This window comes from Musa acuminata, chromosome BXJ3-9 (assembly GCF_036884655.1).
Source record: "Musa acuminata AAA Group cultivar baxijiao chromosome BXJ3-9, Cavendish_Baxijiao_AAA, whole genome shotgun sequence".
In the NCBI taxonomy this organism is placed as follows: Eukaryota; Viridiplantae; Streptophyta; class Magnoliopsida; order Zingiberales; family Musaceae; genus Musa; species Musa acuminata.
In genome coordinates, this window is record NC_088357.1 from 19982239 (window position 1) to 20003765 (window position 21527).

The 21527-nt window shown below is 37.2% G+C and overlaps 2 protein-coding genes across 2 annotated transcripts; one reads left to right on the forward strand and one right to left on the reverse strand.

The window, feature by feature from the left end:
- Positions 1–10733: 10733 nt before the first annotated feature.
- LOC135648397 (GDSL esterase/lipase At5g33370-like) lies at positions 10734–12802 on the reverse strand. Its single transcript, XM_065166055.1, has 5 exons — positions 12520–12802; positions 12305–12432; positions 11959–12201; positions 11211–11463; positions 10734–11135 (listed from the first exon to the last, which is right to left on the reverse strand). Exons 1-5 carry the CDS (start codon positions 12758–12760, stop codon positions 10903–10905), a joined length of 1098 nt encoding a protein of 365 aa, XP_065022127.1. The 5' UTR covers positions 12761–12802; the 3' UTR covers positions 10734–10902.
- Positions 12803–18291: 5489 nt separating this feature from the next.
- Positions 18292–19099, forward strand: LOC135650226 (photosystem I reaction center subunit IV, chloroplastic-like). Its single transcript, XM_065169471.1, has 3 exons — positions 18292–18670; positions 18748–18813; positions 18916–19099. Exons 1-3 carry the CDS (start codon positions 18410–18412, stop codon positions 19015–19017), a joined length of 429 nt encoding a protein of 142 aa, XP_065025543.1. The 5' UTR covers positions 18292–18409; the 3' UTR covers positions 19018–19099.
- The last annotated feature ends 2428 nt before the right edge of the window (positions 19100–21527 follow it).

Here is a 21527-nt window from a genome sequence, read left to right on the forward strand (position 1 = left end):
GAAACTGTAAAAGGGTGGTTGGCCTTCGCCTATTGAAGGAAGGCCTCTAGTTGACGTCAGTGACCTCGTTGGTGGAGGAAGCCAAAAGTGGAGTAGGTCAAGATTGACCGAACCACTCTAAATCTCGGTTTGCATTTACTTTGAGCATATTATCTTTACTGCAAATCTCCTCAAAAGCTTACTGCTTTTTGCGCATATATGATCGGGTTTCAAGCTTTGCACTTTCCAAATCGGCGTTTAGACGTAAATCAGTTTTTTCGTACGATCATCATATTTCAGTTTGCGTTTACGTTTTGATTTCTATCATAACTGCAAACTGCCTTCATATCCTTGCTTAAACTGTATCTCGCTTAATCAAGTGATTTACAAATTATCATTTAGACATAAATCAGTTTTTTCGTACGAATATCATATTTCAGTTTGCACCTACTATCTGATTTGAATCATAACTGCAAACTGCATTTATATCATTACTGCATTTCGCTTAATCAAAAGTTAAAGTGATTTACGAATCGGCTTTCTTACCAAAATCACTTTTATCGAATGAACGCAGTTTTTATTTTAATCATAAAAGGTTTTCCGCTGCACTAATTAACCCCCCCCCCCCCCTCCCCCCCTGTTCAATCTCAGATTTTGATGATGAAACTAATTGATTGTGTTTAGATGTTTAACTGTATTTTGAGTGATGCAGGTCTACTCGATCAGGTTTAGACAGTTGACGCAGGAGGAATTGACGTTGCGCTAGAAGAGATCACGTTAGGATATTAGATGGCTGAACGCTTCGAACGTCGGGCATCGGGCCAAGGAGAGCGAAACTGTGCCAAGGATATCGGCGTTGCGAAGGTCAACCATCGATTGGGCAACAAGCCGCAAGAGAGGATGATGCGCCGAAGAATCGGACGAAGCGCCAACCAATGACGTGCCGGGCAACAGAATGTCAATTCGCTTTATAATAATTGTCTAGATCGGAGTAGAGTTTTTGCTTGTGTGTGCAGGATTAACTACGATAACGACGAAGACATAAAGCAAAACAAAGTGTCAGAGTCAAGCACGAAGGATTCATTGCGAGTTCGAGAGTTCGACGGAAGTCCGAAGGTTCGTCGGGAATGCTGCCGAAACTAGCCAAGAATAAGTAGGGAGCTTGCCGAAGGGTTTTTCGGAAGCTCGCCGGAAGGTTCGTTGGAAGTTCGCGGAGCTCACCGAGAATGATCGGAGCTTTCTGAAGAAGCTCGTTGGAACTCGCCAAGATCAAATCGTGAAGTCTAGGAGCTTGTCGGGAGTCCGCAGAATGGTTTCCGAGAGTTTATCGGAAGACCGTCGGAAGTTCGTCGAAAGAAGTCTTGACTTACGGACTTTGTAATAGCTTATAAAATGTCTTTAAATTCGTAGTTATCATGTTAATTAGAGTTAGGATTAGGTGTTAATCCTATAACCCAAGTAGGGGCTAATTGGGCCCGAGTTCGGACTGGTTTGGGCCAAGTTTGGAGCTCAACCAGTGAGCTGATTTGGCCTAGGCGGTGGCACCGCCTAGACTGGCGGTGGCACCGCCCAGCACCTGAGAGCTGGGCGGTGACACCTCCTGGGCTGGGCGGTTGCACCGTCCAACACCCGAGCGCTGGGCGGTGGCACCGCTTGGCTGGGCGGTGGCACCTCCAGCATCGGGAACCCTAAGAGAATTCAAATTTTGGAGCCCAAATTTGAATCCTCTTGAGGCTTATAAATACCCCTCAAATCTCAGCTGAGATTACAACTTTTTGAGCAGCAAGTGTTTGAGAGAAAGGCCTTAGAAAAGTGTTAGCTTGTCTTGTTTTCATTTTGCTAGTGTTCACCTCCTTCCTTCTTTCTGAAAATCTGTAAGAGAGTGAACCGCTTGTAAAAGTTGTAAGAGGGGTATTCACCCTTCACTTTCAAGAGATTTGCTAGTGGAAGGTGGGAGCCTCATCGAAGAGGGGCCTCGCAAGTGGATGTAGGTCACTTGACCGAACCACTTTAAAAACGGCGTAATCTCTGGTTTGCATTTCTTATTATCATTTACATTACTGCAAACCTTCTTACTTACTTTGTTTCATCATTATCTTTGCTGCTTAACTTTGCGAATACGCTTTCAAGTTAATCACTTCCGATTCTGATTTTTATCGTACGAAAGATTTGTCGAAATCAACGTTTTAATCCATTGCACTAATTCACCCCCCCCTCTTAGTGCCACTCCGATCCTAACAATTGGTATCAGAGCCACATTTTTCTACCTTGGTTTAACACCCAAATAGAAATGGCTCTTTACGGCTTTCAAGAGGGTCACTCTCTCATTTGTCCTCCCTTTTTCAATGGGACGGACTACACTTATTGGAAAACTCGAATGAGAGTTTTCTTACTTTCTTTGGATTTGAATTTATGGCACATAGTCGAAAATGGATTTAAAATTTCTTCTCTTCCAATGAACCATTGGAATGATTTGGAGAAGAAGATGTTTTCTCTAAATGCAAAGGCTATGAATGCCTTATATTGTGCACTTGACAAAAATGAATTTAATCGCATTTCGATGTGTGACTCGGCTTTTGATATTTGGAGAACTCTAGAGGTCACTCATGAAGGCACTAGCCGAGTGAAAGAGTCCAAAATCAATATTCTTATGCATTCTTACGAACTTTTCCGGATGAAACCAAGTGAGTCCATCGGAGACATGTACACCCATTTCATGGATGTCATTAATGGACTCAAAGCTCTTGGTAAAAGTTTTTCTAATTTTGAACTAGTCACTAAAATCTTAAGATCCCTTCCAAAATATTGGGATCCAAAAGTTACGGCCATTCAAGAGGCCAAGGACCTTAAAACATTCCCGCTCGAAGAACTTATTGGGTCTCTAATAACCTACGAAATGAACAATGTGACAAAAAAGAAACTCGAGAATAACCTTCCAAAGGACAGGAAGGATTTCGGACATAGAACACATGAAGACCACTCGAGCATAAGCTCAAGTGATGATGAACTTAAACTACAAATGAAACAAAAATTAAAAAGAAAAAAGAATGGAACTACTTGCTTTGAACGCAAGAAGAATAAAAATTGGGATGAATTGAGCTCTTCCGAAGACGAGGAGAAAATCAAGAAAGGCGAGGTGGCAAACTACGCCTCAACCACTTTCAAAAATGAGGTAATTGAAATCCCCCTAATTTATTTCAAAATTACATAATACTTTCATGAGTTATTTTTAATTTAGCTTAGGATTAATTTTCTTGAAAATTACATGTGTTATGTTAATGCAATAAAATGTTAGATATAAATCTAATGCTTATACACCTAGTAAGATTAATCTTATGTACGTGCTTGAGAAGCAAGAATGTGTCTTTTGACGATTTCTATATTTATTTTCAATGACGATGCATGACTTTTGAAATGAAGGCTTGATGATTTTTTTTTTTGAACCTTGTCTTTGGTTTTCAAACATGATGTATGGTTTTGACATATGAATAAAATTTGAGCATGCTAAGATAAAGTTAATCATATAAATTAAAACTAAAGAAGTTTTAGTTATCTATAAGAATCATTCAAAATTATGTTCAATAAAAATGCAAAATGATGGAATGAAAATATTAAATGTTTTAATACCATTTTATGCATGAGATTTTAAAAGTTATACATAATGATCTTGATGGTTGTTATGAAGAAATTTGTTTTTCGATCCTAAATGATTGATGATATATATATATTTTTTGGCACAAAAAGGACAAAGGCATACTTATATGAAACAACTAAATAGATAAAAGTATTTTTCTTGAAAATTCTTGGTTTGATGAATCTATTTTATCATCTTTTTATGAATATCTTGAAAATGATTTTGATTTGATGATTTTAATTTGAATGAGCTTTATCTTGATTTTTTGAGATTTATAACTTGAGATTTACTCTATAAAAATCAAGATCTTGTATCCTCAATGTTCCTTTTTAGCATCTATTATCCAAATGAATTATGATTGGTATCATTGCTATATTTCTTCTTATCGTGCACTAAAAGAGAAAATTTTTCTAAATGAATCATGATATTTCGGAACCACAATTCTTTTTATGATTCATAATGAATTGAGAAATTTTATATGCTTGAATTAATATCTTATTCTAAGATTGAATGAATTTTATCTATATCATGATCTCCTAAGATTTTTTCTTGATTATTTAAGAGGAGATTTTTCAAAACAAAATGTGTCTTCTATTATTATCTTTTCATGATATGATTTTCATGCAATTCCTTGTACTCATGAAATATTTATCTCATCACCCAATAACTCTTCTTGATATTCCTTATGTGATGAAACAAAATAATGCATGAAATTCAAATAAGAAGTTAATGATCATGCATGATAGGATGTAATGAATTTTGACATTTAGATACTATCATTTGAATAGCTATGATCATGTTGCCAAAATGATTTATCATGAATGCTTGAATATCATGTATGATATGCCGATATTGATGATTGAGTTATTTGTATCATGCATGAAAAATAAAAGATATAGTTTTGAAATTGTGCATGTTCGAATTTGAAAATATGATGATGCATAATGATTAAATTGTGCAATGAAAATATTAAACATTTTGAAACCATGTTTTAGTGTCATGCATAATGATCATGCTTAATAAATTTTAAAATTATGCATGATGAATCTTGCGATTTATGGATTATTGATTTTTACTATAATGGAAGTGCCTTATTGATCTTTGTTGTAATAAATCTTACACTTTCGGTTTTAAACATGATACATGTTTTTATTTGGCATAAATGAAATAAAATCATATGAATTGAAACAACTAAAAAGAGAAAAATATTTTTTCCTTGAAAATTTAATTTTCTCTATCTTATTGATCTTGATGATTATTATGATAAATCTATGTATACCATTTTGAATCTCTTGAAAGTAATGTTGAGATTTTGATGAATTTGATGATTTGAATTTGAATGAGGTTGTATTTAAATTATGATCTTGATTTCTTGGATTTACTACTTGAGATTCTTTTTTAATCACAATCTCTTCTTTGTACACCTACAATTTTTGTTATTTATAAAAGGAAGAGATTTGATAAAATGAATCATGTCTTTTAGTATTCAAATGGTCTTATCTTTGATGATATGATTTCTTTATATCTATGATATAAATGCCTTGAAATGATTGAAATATTTTACACAAATGTTATGCTCTTCCCTACTTCTTTCTTGTTTTCAATGATAAAACAGGGAGAAGTTTTGATCATGCATGGTAGGATATAATTTGACAAAATTTATACAATCATGAAACATTTATGATTTACAATGATGCATGCAATACTTGTGCTTTCTAATTTTGATGTTATGTATTGCATATGATGTATTGCATATGATGTAAATCATGATTTAAAATGCTATGAGTTGCTGCTAAAATGATAAATGTTGATTTAATGTTTTGTATCATGAATGCTCTAAATGATGATTGTTTGGTACCATGATCAAAATATTGATAAATAGTTAAAAACATGATGATTGTTTAGTATCATGTATGATATCCTCATAATGTCGATCGATTTATTCAATATCGTGCATGAATGAAATATAAGGTTTTCGAAAATATGCATGTAATATTTCAACTTATGATAATGATGCATGCAATGATAAAATATTCATGATGAAAAATTGTCTTGACATTCATAACTTGATTATTCATCCTTTGTCATGATTTTGAAATCATTGTAAAAGGAAAAAGAACAACAAAACTGTATTCTTCTTTTCTTTTTGACAATGACAAAGGGGGAGAAATATTGCTCGCTCAAGATGCAAAATTTGAAAACTTACACATTACAAAAGAAGCAAAACTTGCAACTTGCACATTGCAATAAGAAGCAAGAATCATGAGCTTACACAAGAAAGCTATCTTGTATTTGCTTTCGTAATTTTTTTTACTAGCTTGTATGTAGTAAAACTTGCATAGTGTAAAAATTGCTATCTTATAGTCTAAAGAGAAGCCAATAGTTGCTATCTCAAAATGCAAAATATGCTAACTTGCTACAGAAGCAAAATTGCTAGCTCAAACATTGCAAAGGAAGCAAAAATTTGCTAGCTTGCAACTTGCATATCGTGAAAACTGCTAGCTAGTAGTCTAAAGAGAAGCAATCAATAGCTATCTCAAGAAGACCAAGCATGTTAAACTTACACATCTTTAATCGTTAGATTGCATGATGATAAAACTTGATATTATGTTTTTCATGCAATAAGTTGAACCCATATAACAAACACTTGATTGTGATACTTCTCCTTTTTGTTGATGACAAAGGGGGAGAAGTATGTTGATGACATGACATATGATGCATAAGTTTTATGCATATGTTCATGATGATGTGTTGCAAGTATTCATGATGAATATTGCAATGACTTGAATTCTGTTTGAATTCAAGGTTCTATCAATATGGCATATTGATAGGGGGAGTTTGTTTAAACTCCGGGAGTTAAGGTTAACTCCGTTAGTCATCAATTAGTTGTCATCATCAAAAATGGGGAGATTGTTGAATCTCAGATTTTGATGATGAAACTAATTGATTGTATTTAGATGTTTAACTGTATTTTGAGTGATGCAGGTCTACTCGATCAGGTTTAGACAGTTGACGCAGGAGGAATTGACGTTGCGCTGGAAGAGATCACGTTAGGATATTGGATGGCTGAACGCTTCGAACGTCGGGCATCGGGCCAAGGAGAGCGAAACTGTGCCAAGGATATCGGCGTTGCGGAGGTCAACCGTCGATTGGGCAACAAGCCGCAAGAGAGGATGATGCGCCAAAGAATCGGATGAAGTGCCAACTAATGACGTGCCGGGCAACAGAATGTCAATTCGCTTTATAATAATTGTCTAGATCGGAGTAGAGTTTTTGCTTGTGTGTGCAGGATTAACTACGATAACGACGAAGACATAAAGCAAAACAAAGTGTCGGAGTCAAGCACGAAGGATTCATTGCGAGTTCGAGAGTTCGACGGAAGTCCGAAGGTTCGTCGGGAATGCTGCCGAAACTAGCCAAGAATGAGTAGGGAGCTTGCCGAAGGGTTTTTCGGAAGCTCGCCGGAAGGTTCGTTGGAAGTTCGCGGAGCTCACCGAGAATGATCGGAGCTTTCTGAAGAAGCTCGTTGGAACTCGCCAAGATCAAATCGTGAAGTCTAGGAGCTTGTCGGGAGTCCGCAGAATGGTTTCCGAGAGTTTATCGGAAGACCGTCGGAAGTTCGCCGAAAGCTCACCGGAAGAAGTCTTGACTTACGGACTTTGTAATAGCTTATAAAATGTCTTTAAATTTGTAGTTATCATGTTAATTAGAGTTAGGATTAGGTGTTAATCCTATAACCCAAGTATGGGCTAATTGGGCCCGAGTTCGGACTGGTTTGGGCCAAGTTTGGAGCTCAACCAGTGAGCTGATTTGGCCTAGGCGGTGGCACCGCCTAGACTGGCGGTGGCACCGCCCAGCACCCGAGAGCTGGGCGGTGACACCTCCTGGGCTGGGCGGTTGCACCATCCAATACCCGAGCGCTGGGCGGTGGCACCGCTTGGCTGGGCGGTGGCACCTCCAGCATCGGGAACCCTAAGAGAATTCAAATTTTGGAGCCCAAATTTGAATCCTCTTGAGGCCTATAAATACCCCTCAAATCTCAGCTGAGATTACAACTTTTTGAGCAGCAAGTGTTTGAGAGAAAGGCCTTAGAAAAGTGTTAGCTTGTCTTGTTTTCAATTTGCTAGTGTTCACCTCCTTCCTTCTTTCTGAAAATCTGTAAGAGAGTGAACCGCTTGTAAAAGTTGTAAGAGGGGTATTCACCCTTCACTTTCAAGAGATTTGCTAGTGGAAGGTGGGAGCCTCATCGAAGAGGGGCCTCGCAAGTGGATGTAGGTCACTTGACCGAACCACTTTAAAAACGGCGTAATCTCTGGTTTGCATTTCTTATTATCATTTACATTACTGCAAACCTTCTTACTTGCTTTGTTTCATCATTATCTTTGCTGCTCAACTTTGCGAATACGCTTTCAAGTTAATCACTTCCGATTATGATTTTTATCGTACGAAAGATTTGTCGAAATCAACGTTTTAATCCGCTGCACTAATTCACCCCCCCCTCTTAGTGCCGCTCCGATCCTAACACCCCCCCCCCCCCCCCCCCCTCTTAGTGCTCTTGATCCTAACACTCCCTTTGGAGAGCCAAGACTTATCTCTCTTAGATATCTATCCCATTGGAGCAACTTCTCTCTTTGCTTCCTTCTCTTTGAAAGTTTCGGAGACCACCATCCCCTTGGACTACTCCGCCTTACTGAACAAACTGTACATTGTTCTGCCTCCCAGAAACGCACTTGCTAGATTTTGACTCCACGTTAATACAACCCCCGTTGCACCCCTCAAGGCCTAGCAACATGCTGAACTCGCTGCACACTTCAGCCTCCTACGAACGTATCCTTCTCATACTAAAGAGAAAGTTTCAATGCTCTGTGGTGCCGAGTTTCGGTCGCCTTAGGATAGCCACGAACACTCCATCATTCGTATACAAGCCTTTGCATAAGTACCAAATTCTTCAAGTTAGCAATTCTCATCACCTCTGTGAGCTTTGTATAACTTTTTTGGTCACTGAACAACTCATTCCACCTTACATGGTCTCATCCTTGACCAAGCGTCTCACTTGCCTTGAGCTCCATCAAGTACGGTTGCTAACGTTAAGCCGTAGCTCAAACACAGCCATCCCAACCTTTATGCGCTACGCATTCTTCCTAGCTTACTTGTCCTCATGGTGCCTCTTGCGTTAAGGGTTGGCCATTCCTCTGAATGTCAATCTTAAATGCCCGCTCCTCTAAGCGACTCCTTTTTCCCTATATCTTCATGCTCGCTTTTCCCCAAACGGTCGCGTGTGCTGGCTGCCCTCAACGCAACCCCGCTAGGTCCCCTACATTTGCATGCCAAATGTTTCTATGAGTGTTTGCCCCGCTCTGATACCATTTGTCACGGACTTAGCTGGTTTTGCCTAAGTTGTATAACACCCTTGTGTGTCCGTCCGCGAAGGTCAGCCTTCTCGAAACCTCCTACGGTCTCTTAAGACCTACAAAAGAGAAAACGGGTTAGAAAAAGTGCCTCAATTCACAAGCAATTATTTCAAGAAACATCTCTTAACCAATGCAAATTACAAACATACTTCACAAGTTATGAACGTTTCCACAACAAAGGATCCAAAATGGTCCACTACAGACTGAAATCTCTCACAAGTGTCCACATAACAATCTTTATTTACAAGCCTAAAATGGCCACCAAACCCAACTAATTTAGGGCTATTAAGCCTTCTACCGTCCATATGTATGCTGTGTAAAGCATAAATAAGCCAAAAGACACGAGCATACATGAGCATTACATTAAACACCATATCTACAATTTTATCAATGATAGGACGTAGGTCATGATGACCGAACCACTATAAATCGGTTTGCATTTACTTTATACTTTTCATTCTTATTATAAATTGATTTACTTATTCATTATGCTTACGAACACTTTCAAGTTAAACGTCTTTCCAATACGAGTATTATCGAAAGAAATTTTTTAAATCGATATAATTTTACATAAGCACTAATTCACCTCCCCCTCTTAGTATCGATTTTGATCCTAACAGGGCATGGGTCGTCTGGGTGTCTTCTAGCAACAAGCGATCTTGCATGATAGGCCGGCGTAGGAGGTTGCCCAGCACGACCCCTTCGATACTTAAGTTAGCAAAGGAAAGAAGATAATAGTATAAGCTATATGACTGAGTTAGTGTGTAGAGAGATCTCCCTCGTGTCTGCTCAGGGGTAGTTTCTATACCTCTCTAGGGATCAATCATCTGTAGGTTGTTAGCATCCATGGATATTTCAAGCAGGTGGTTCATCTATTCTAGGGCGATTGATCTGATCCCATGCTATGCGGGGCTGTCTCGTCATTTTCGGGTGCCACTTCATTCAATTTTGAGTAGCGTGAATTCTGTTTCGTGTCACTTCTGAGTTAAGTGGCGTCGCTTAGGGATGCAGTCGCTTCTAAGTCAGCCTATGTCATTTCATACAACTTTGAGACGTGTGTATGACTCTAGCTAAAATGGCGCCATGTGTGATTTAAAATGATTGATAGTTGGGTGATACTAAATTATCTGAAATGGTAGTTAAATATTTTAGTAAATAAAAAATTACTAGTGGAAGCTAGATACCACACAACGTGTGGTACCACACAATGCAGGACTGCTGCGAAGTACCACACAACGTGTTCTCTCCGTGAGACTAGTTTTGAACACATATGTGAGTAATCGCAGAAACATGTTATCGGAAGATAATGAAAATCCTGTTAGCTTTGTGTCTCATTAATGCATAAGGTAGATTTCTATGCATACAAATCAGCTGAAACACTTCTGGGGCTCCATGTCATCTGTGATGTCATGTCATCTGTTCTGACATCACAGAACACTACACAGGAGATCATCATATAGTCCATGTCCAATTTATTGGTACAAGCGCCGAGTCCTGAACTCGCACACACATAGATCTCTGATGACTCCATATATAGTTTTACCAATAATCAGTAGGATTCTGTGTTTTTTTTATGGGAAAAGGTCTGAGATAATTTTATTGCGTTCCTAATAATGGTTTTCCATGAAGACTGCAAGTTTTTTCCTGTGTGGAAGTGCAACAAAAAGAGGGTGATGAAGTTAGAAATGAAAGTAGCTAATCCAGAAATCTAGAGTTCAAGAGTTGTACCACCAAACATCTTTAATATGTTAGAAATCTATAGCTTGATGTATCAAGCATTTAGTTAACCGATACATGAGAAATATAAGGAGGGGATCAGGGAGGCATGCGACATACATCCTTTTCCAACTCAAGATGACAATTCTCTCCAAGTAAAGCTTAAATCATGGCATCCATGGCTAAGATGGTGCTCAAGTTCATGGGGTTCATGTACTCGGAAGAGCCGTCCATGAAATGGCTCACGACGATCCGGCAGGCTTTCTCCGAAGGATGAAAGGCGTCCCAGAAGGCGTATTTGCTACGGTCTTCACAAAGGTTGGACGCCACCGTACAGAGGCCGAGTCCGTTGTAGGGTCCTTGCCCACAACATGCAATCCTTGACGTCGTAAAACCTGCAGAAAATTTTGGTGAAAAACATGCATGATCAACTTCTTAATGCACATCAAATGTTCATCATGATGTTTTACCGAAGGCCTCTGGGTTCGTCACGTAGTTCATATGCATCCTGAAGGCGTTTGCTGAAATGAAGACGTCTGCACCGAACTGGGTGTTGAGCTCCTGCAGGACCTGGAAGAGCTGCGAATTGAACAGGCTTGCGGCTCTTTGTAGCTCGGGATCGCACTCGCCGTCGAGGCTTCGTAGGGCGAGCTCAGCTGGGACGCAGCCCAGCGGCCCGGTGCCGGTGACGAGAGCCCGACGACCCCCCATCTCGTGTAGCCGCTAGGGGTTGGTAACAGATGTCATTGATGAGAGGATGGAGCGAGCATTATTGAGACCTCACTGAGATCTTACGAAAGTGATTCACAGTAATGCTATGCTTAATTACTTTGTTTTCCTTTGATCTCAACCAATAGTTCTCCAGTATCTTATTGCCAACTCAAATGAGCCTAATTAAATGGTCATTAAATTCTTTAGGGCTCAGTAGCAAATAACAAAGGAAAAACAAGGTCAAGAAATGGAGACTTCGTGATTGATTTGAAAGGGGAGATATGTTTACTGAAACATTTCAACTACGCTTCTCAGTTAACATACTACCATGTGTTACCCAACGCAAGGTAGAATAATAGACTGACATTTGCCCCCTCCTTTATTCCGTAAAAGATCAAAGTAAAAAAAAAATATTGCAGAATTCATGAACGCTTCAAGTGATGCGAACTTGCTGCTGAGAGTGCTGATTCGTAAGATGGAGGTAAAGTCGTGGAGGGAATTAGTTACCGTGAGAATTTTCTTGTACTCGAACAGTATATAGTCTACGTAGTCAGGCAGCGAAAACTGGCGAGATCGTACAGAGAAAGGGATCAAGTAGTAGTTGTTGACAAAGTCATTGCCTCCGAGGGTGATCAGAAATAATGCTTGGTTCACAAGCTTTTGCGCCTGAGATTGACCTATCATGGCTCTAAGCCTCTCCTGATATTCCTCGAAATGTTGCAGCTGCCTATTGATTCTGATGATGTTTATCTGTCGATATATATCATGCAAAAATTTCCAAGAAAGAAACACGAGTGAAGAAAAGATCATGCATGCAAAGTAAATCTAGGTCTGATCTCCATTAACTGCTTACAAACTGGATGCCTGTGTCATTCAGAATTCCGATCCCTGCCGATGCAAAGTTGGCACCAACAAGCAGTTTCTCCCCTTGGAGATCGGGACTGAGGTAAGGTAGTGTGGGTTCAGCTCCTAGGTGTTCGCCTGCTAACATTATAACAAGGCAAATAAACGTTAAATGCATTCAGGAATCTGTGGCAGCATGTCATTGCATTGAGTACGCCACTTAACTGAGGATATCAGGTATGTTAAGTCCATTAGAGAACCTCCCTGTGGGTTGTTGACTGGGTGTATCGATCCCGTAAGGAGGGGAGTCAGCCCGGGCAGTGGTCGCCAAGAAGTTGTTGTTACCATTGTCGACCAGAGAATCGCCGAAGACGAAGAAAGCACGCGCCTCTGAAGGAGAAGAGAGGCTCGCAAGGACTGCTACGATGACGACGACGACGGAGAAGAGAAGCAATGCCTCATCCATGGTTGTAGGAGAATTGCAGTAGTGTAAGCACACATGTATTGAAGCCGAAGGTGGTGGACATATATAATGATTTCCTTCACATGACTCACCTAAATCTTCCACCTTGTTTGTGTCAAATTGATAGAGAGCCACGAGGACCACTGAAAAGAATCCAATTGTTTGCCTTTGCAGCCACCAAAATCAAGTTAGGCATAAATGAGCTTTTATGGTGAAGCAATCGATATCTTCACAAAGCCATACGAAGGATGATTAATGTGGCTTTGTTCTGTTCCATTGCCACTGGAGAAGTAGTCAAATTTAGGATAGTCGATGTACGGGAAAAAGATTTTTATGATCCTCGAATGACCATCAATTGTAAAAATGCTGTAACAAGCGTCGAGGAAGAAGGCACTAACATTAAAAAAAAATCCAAAAAATAATTAACAGATTTTTTTTTTTTTGCTTATATATATGGACAAAATTTAAACTTTCCACCATGATAAATATTCTCTCTTCACATTCAAAAAAAAAAAAAATGCTCTGTACTAAATTTGGTTTCCTCCTCTCTCCACACAAGTATTTATTAGAGGAACCAAACCTTAATTTTTAAGGATTTTCTTTCTTTAAACAGTAGGTTTTTCAAACTTGCATTTCTTATCACTCAAATAACATACCTCGAAATAATATGTTTTCAGTTAAGGAATCTAAAAATATTTGTCAATTCAATAAATTATGATAGAAATAAATTATTATTTGTTCCGTAGGTTCCCAATGTAGGTTTATCTCATGTTACATGCGATCGATCAAACCTAAAGTATGTGAATACTGATTGAAGGGAAATCAAATAAAATCTGTGTGATCAAATTAGTCCGGAAGTCACGATCCATAGGTCTCTTGTGTATTTGATAACCATCGTGCAATGTCTACATCAACTGCGGCTCCCAAGACATGGTTAATTACACTATCAGAAGTCCAGCGGACGTACAAGGAGTGGTTTTTTTTTTGCTACTTCGGCTCTTTATTCTTCCAACTTGTTTTTTCCAGCCATTGAAGTTATGGACGTACCAAATTCAAATCAGCACAGTACGCTTCTTCGGTTCTTAATGCTTCCAACTTATTTTCGCTGCTATTGAAAGATCTGTACCATTCGAAATGTTGTTTCGGCTCTAAAGACTCCCAACTCGTTTTCGTTTCTTGCCCAACCTCAATTACTTAACTCCTAAGCTGGCATTCCAGTGATGTAGACACGTCGTTACCCAACCCCCAATAGCTATGACCCTCATGGCTTTATCTGAGTTGTTGACTCTTATAATGTCCTTAGAGGAGACATGTGTTGATCGTGACTCTTCAACTCCCAATCGGCATACAATTACTTAACACCGTCAAACATAATCACTAATATACTTCTTGAAAATTTGATTTGCAGTCTTTGGCAAAAAGTGAGAATTGTCAAAGTTATTCTTGAAATTTTGATTTGTAATTAAAAAAAAAAAGTCAAAATTGTCAACATTACTATGTAAAAGGGATCTCATTTCCTTGATTGATCGTGATGAGAAGATTAGATATTGACCCTAATTCCAACCATAGAAAAGGGATCCGACATCCATTGATTTATATAAATCTCATAATTTATAAAATTAATTTAATTATCTTTCACCCTATAAATACGGTTATGATATACACAAAAATCACATGCAATATTTCTTCATCCTCTTCATCTTCTCATAAGTTCTTTCTAATCTTCACAAAGTTTTCTTTCATGGTATCAGAGTCCCACGTTGTCCAAAGTTGACTCTTCTCTTCCTCAGGAGTCTACCAACCTTAGTGATCATATCAGTTTTATTTCATCTATTTGTAAGTCTTATCCTTTATCTCGTGCTTTTGCTTATATCCAACAGTTTCTTCTTTCGATAAGACTTAACTAGATGTTACTCAACTTATTTTCGATGTTCGAATTTAACTATACTCATTAGACCTAAGCTATTCAAAGTTTCTTGAAAGTGTAAAAGCTCTAACGTTGTCTCTGGTGATATTCAATCACTGGTTAAGGATGATTCAAAATCCTCAAAAACAATTGAGGATCATATCGAATAGTGGAATAGTAATAACCATAAGATTATATTACATGGATCACTAATCCCTCATTTACATTCAATAATATATCTTTTGATAGTTTTGATACAACAAAAAATCTTTGAGAATTTCTATTTATTTGTTATGCTACAGGAGACCAAGCTCAACAATATCATATATTTTACTAGTTTGCATCATATGAAACAATCGCAAGGTCAACCTATTATTGAGTTTTATTCTTAAATAATATTTATTTCGGATCAAATTGCTTTATTTGAACCTCGATGGAAATGCAAAATTGATGTTGCAGTACTTGTGACATAACATAATAGATTAAAAAAAAATCAGTTTTTAGTGACTTTAAATGATAATTTTGAGCATGTTCAGACCTTTTACTTTATCGAAATCCGCTTTCTTCCATAGATGCTAATCTTTAGAAGTTTTATCTAAACAAACATAGAACAAAGTTACATGCTCATCAACCTATTTATAAATGAGACTGTCCTTGCAACTACTACATCATCATGAAGATATGGGACACAATTGTACTTTCTAAAGTATTCAAACCAGTCAAATCGTTCACACAATGAAAGGTAGTTTATAAATAGTGTCACAAGATTGGACAAACAAGTTAGAAATATCATAAACTTGTTAGAAAGACTGTTGCAATTGCAACTACGAGTCTTTCTCCATCGGCACAACACTTTCTACCACTGATGTTGAAGCTATAGTCAACTAAGTTTTATCTCGTGTATCACTTTAGTCTATCTCTATAATTTCTGACACGATAAGTAATATTAATTGACTTTTTGATTCTATCTGTTCAAATCATATGTCATTAAATGTTGTGATATTCTATTTTTAAACTCCCACTTTTAATATTGCTCAAATTCACATTGCCAATGGGTGAACAACTAAGGTAAGTCCTATTGGTTTAATTATTACTTCCTATATAAGAATTTCTGATACATACCTTGTTTCTCAACTTTGGTTAAAGTTATTGCCTGTTGATCAAATGGGAGGACTAAGATTTGATATTCATTTTTCTTCCACTATTTGCGCTGCGTAGATTAACAAATTATTGAAATAGATCGTCAAGTTGGACATTTATTCATTCTTGCTCAGCTTTATATTCCTTCTACAAATATTGCATCCACTCAAAAAATTATGAACCATACTCCAACGGGTCTTTGGCATTCCATATATATATATATATATATATATATATATATATATATATATATATATATATATATATATATATATATATATATATATATATATATATATATATATATATATATATAGTGTTTGTGTGTGTGTACGCGCATGCACTTCCTAAATGGTGCAAACTTAATTTTTTTTTGTACCCTTAAATATCTTGATTCTGACAATTTCTAAGAATAGAAATATAGAAAGTTTATATTTCTTCTTAATCAATATAAAATTATTTTGAAATATTTATGTCCATGAACATTTCAACAAAATGGATGTGTAGAACAAAAGCTTAGATACTTTTTGGACTGTAGTCAAGTTATACTTTTTTTGCTTCAACTCAAGACATTTTAGTGTGAAGCACTTATAGTTGTACATGCAATTAATCATACCTCATTTTCTTTTATTATGCATCAATCTTCGTGTGAATGATTTTTTTGGTAAAACTTCAAACTATTCAATCTTTAAAGTTTTGGTTGTGCATGTTTTGGTTTTTTTTAACCTCATGAGCATAATAAGTTCCAACCTTGATCACGATTGTGTTGTTTTCTTGGGCATGGAATTGAACATAAGTGATAGAGATGTTATGAACCTATTTTTAAATGTCTTCACATCTCATGTAATGTTACCTTTTAAGAATATAAAATATTTTATAATATATCTTCCTTCAATATATCAATCCCTAGTGAGGCTACATTATTCATAAATATTTCATGTGAATTTTTCTTTAGATGTTCAATTTGATTGTCGAATTACCATTGTTGTTGATACTTCTGACGTGTATGTTAGTTTTGAAACATTATGCACAAATTTTTTATTCGACTATTTTTCATCAGAAAGAATATATGTACTCACTATTTCTTTCATTCTATAAATAGAGTTGTAACGTACACAATAATCATATATAAAGTTTTCATCTTCTCATAGGCTCCTTTCAATCTTGCTGATGTTTTCTTCCAAGAATCATCAAAAGTAGGTTTTGCCCGATGATGCCAGACCTATTAATTTTTTTTTGTTGCAAAGAGAGTCCTATAAAAGTCACGAAACCTCTAAAGCATAAGTAGGTAAAATATATAATTATTATTTCAGACTATATGCTAAATAATACATCAAATATATTTTATCGGATATCTCTCGATATTAGTTTTATAATAACTCATATGTCGATATTTATGACAGGTGTTTGAACTTTGAAAAGAAGATAGCTGAACTATCACTGATAAGCAATAATGTCTCTTAAACTGAAATTCCTTGCAATATCTGGCACACACGATGAATCAAGTCTACTTAGCTCTCCCACCCTAAGTTGACGAACAAAGAATTGAGAGTGAGGTAGTTTTCAAGCATTACATCTTTTCTTTTTTTTTTTCTTGTTGATTTTCTTAATCACATTTAAAGGATTGAGAGTAACATATGCTAACTTTAATGAAACTCGATGATTAGCTAGCTCACTACACTGATATTGTGAAAATGGTAGCAACAGAGCACCTCAAAATAAGAAACTCGTTCCGTAAGGTAAAACCGAGGATCAAAACAAAGTAGATCTCTTGAATGACAGCAACAAATGATGTAAATAATAATAATAATAATAATAATAATAATAATAATAATAATAATAATAATAATAATAAGACTATATGATTCTATATGAAAAGACTCTCTCACATGAAGTACATGTTGGATTGATTGATATGGTTCTTTGCTTCCGCTTCTTTGGGTGAGCAGATATAGCCTTTCAGATGCACTACTGTAAATAAACGAAGATAGGTGACAAAGATCATTGGCTAATAATTACTTGGACGAGCTAAAAAATTAGCCATAACGAACTTCAATGCTGAATCACTTAAGATTACTTATAGCATTTATCACATGTAGATTCACTGCGATTATAGAATGAACAACGACAATCATATAAAGAATCCTTTGCCATTGAGCTTTGTGAAAAAGCAAATAAAGCTCTTTTTATTATTTTAATTAAAATGTATAACGGAGTAGGCAAATGAAACATGATTTGTTCCTTTTCATTAACAAGCTTCAACATGTGTGTATGGGGGCTTATGAACTCAGCTCTAAGTTGCACCTCTTCCAAGGTGTCGCACCCCAAAACTGGCCAAATAATCTATGGGCAGATGATGTTATCGACACGGATCAGATAGTGTGGCACATGTCACCACCCCAGTGGAGGAAATCAAATCCGCTCCATCTCCTCGGTGCAGAAAATTTTGCCTGAATTCGAGTCCGTCAGCATCTTCTTGTGTCAGTATTCCATATCCTAACACACCCCACGGATCACATACGGTTCGTCCAAGGCTTGAGGAAAGACAGAGTCAGAGAGATAGAGAGAAAAGAGAAGTGGTTGGAGAAGGTTTCTCTCGTCAAACCATGGCAACCACCAGCTTGGCCTCAGCAGCTTCAAGCTTCGTGCTCACCTCCAACCTTCCCACCGCCGCCGCCGCAGCTGCCACCACCAGCCAATCCTCGCGTGTCAGCTTCTTTACCTTTAGTAAGCCCAGTAGAAAGCTGGTGGTTCGAGCTGAGGAGGCGTCGGCGCCGCCGCCTGCTCCGGCCGCAAAAGGGGGGGCCACCGAAGCTCCCAAAAAGCCACCTCCGCCGCCGCCGATTGGCCCGAAGAGAGGTGCCAAGGTATGGATATCTATCGATACATCTTCATTTGGCATTTCTCGTTGATCATATTGACATTCTTTCCACTTTACTTTCAGGTGAAGATCCTCCGAAAAGAATCCTACTGGTACAATGGCATCGGATCAGTTGTGACTGTGGACCAGGTTGCATGTACTTCATCGAACTGCATGCCTGCTCTTCAACACATTTCATCAGCTTTACTTGCTTCCTTTCACGTCCTAACATCTTGGATCATCATCATCCAGGATCCCAAGACTCGCTATCCTGTTGTGGTTCGATTCAACAAGGTTAATTATGCTGGCGTCTCCACAAACAATTATGCTTTGGACGAAATCCAGGAAGTCTGATCAGTGGCTACTCCTTGTATTTTGCAATGACTAGCAAATATATGTGCAAACTATTGCAGTTCAGCTAGAAAATGGTTCCTCATCTGCTAGGATTCATATATTTAGATTACATCAGGTAAAAGGTCCCAATAATCTAATTCCCCGTTCCCTTTTTTATTTAATAAGCACAGCTCTGCAATTTGTTTGCTTTTTTTTCGTTTTCAACATAAAAGGTGATTTGATGATTCTATATTGGCCAGTAAATACATACCTCTTTATCACTTCATATAATGATCATAGCGACCTAGAGCATCTCCGTTGACCATTGACAATTAGCTAGCTAGACGAAATAGCCAAATTTCCAGAAGTATAAGTAGTAACTTCAATGCTATTACTGTTCTCTCTCACTAAACGTGTACAATTAGAAGAGGTTACGTGCAAGGATGATAGATAGAGTAACTTGTAATGAGCTACAAACTACGAGTAATTTTGTCTATATTTTATAGTTGTAATATTATTATTTAGTTCGACTACCAAGTACTTTGAAGATAAAGAATGCATCAAAAACTTCTATTTATCATATATATATATATATATATATATATATATATATATATATATATATATATATATATATATATATATATATATATATATATATATATATATATATATATATATTTGTTAGGATCAATTAGTGTAGCGGATAAAAATTACATCGGTTCGAAAATTTTTTTTTTGATAAGGTCCATATAAAAAATGCTTAACTTGAAAGCGTATTCATTAGGTAGTGAAAGTAATAATTCAGTTTACAATTAAAGTAAAGAGCAAAATAGAAATATAAATCAGATTGTTATAGCGGTTCGATCATTGTGATTTACATCCATTTTCAATTCCTCTTCACTCGAGGCCACCGGTGTCCACTACTGATCTTCATTCAATGGGCGAAAATCAACTATCTTTTTACACCCCTCTTCTCCTTTTCACAGGTTTAGGAGATAACCTTTTACAAGCACTCACTCCTCCCTAAATAGAATTCTAAACTTTAGGACTAGAGGAGGGGATTTCTCAAGTGATTGCTATAATATTTTCTTACTTTTAAGTTCTCTGTGCTTGTGTATGTTAACCAGGGATGAGAGGGGTATTTATAGGCCTTAAGTGGATTCAAACTTGGAGCCTAAAAGTGTTTCATTTTTAGTTTTCGGGGTACTAACGGTACCACCACCTGTGCTAGGCGGTACCATCGCTTACAGCACTAACACTGAGCGGTAGCACCGCCAAGTCTGGTGGTACCATTACTTGAGAGATTGTGTCTTTGCGGTACCACCGCTTCACCATCCAATCTTTTATATCATTCATTTATTTTAGTTATTGTCTAATAGTTTATGTTATAATTTGTTCTTCCTTAAACTTTGGATATAATGTGTCCTATTTATAACATTTAATCTTTTATATAAATAGAATGATGCCATTATATAGATCACTTGACTTAAGGGTACGAAAGTAGACGAAGTAGTTGCCATAGGTAATATTAATCATTATTAATCCTTCTCGAGGAACATCATTCTTGGCTACAAAGATCTTTTGATCATCGGAGTGATTGAAATAATACTCATAAGTCTTCTTGGGGTATCTCACGAATATGCATCTTTCCGTCCTGGATTCTAATTTGTCGAGATTGTCTTTTGATATGGGCAAGGTAGCCCCAAATCTTAATAACCTTAAGATTATGCTTCTTCCCTTTCCATATCTCATATGGAGTAGACACAACTAATTTAGTTGGAATTCTGTTCAGAAGGTAAGCTGCGGTTTCTAGGGCATATCCCTAGATTGAGACGGGTAGGTCAGCGAAACGTATCATGGGCCATATGTTAGAAACCTTGTAGATTCTAAACTTGGGGTTGATTTCTTTAAGGGATCGGCCTCCTTGGAACTCTATTGGGGTTCCTCCCTCCAAGTTGTTGCTCAAAGGCTACAGAAAAGATTTATCTATTGCTTATCAAAAGAGGATGAGTACATGACTATTTATAGAATTTCTAAACCCTAACTCCTAATAGAACTCTTACTCAAGACTCCCACTCAATTAAGACTCATACTCAAGACTCTTAATAGGACTCTTACTTAAGACTCATATTCCTTTAAAACTCCTAATTCTTCTCTAAAAAATAACATCCAAACTCTGTTAGGATCGAGAGCACTAAGAGGGGGGGGGGGGGTGAATTAGTGCAGCGAAAATCTTTTAGTGATTAAAAAACGAAAGCTGCATTCGTTCGATAAACACGATTTCGATGTAAAAGCCGATTCTACGATTACTTAAGATTGAGCGCAGTTTACGTCAAAACACAGTTTATGTCTAAATGCAATTTGCGTCTAAATGCAGTTTGCGTCTAAACGCAGTTTTACGTCTAAACGTAGTTTTACGTCTAAACGTAGTTTTACGTTTAAAAGTAGTTCACGTCTAAAACACAGTTTTACGTCTAAACACAGTTTGCGCAGTTTACGTCAAAAACACAGTTTTACGTCTAAACACA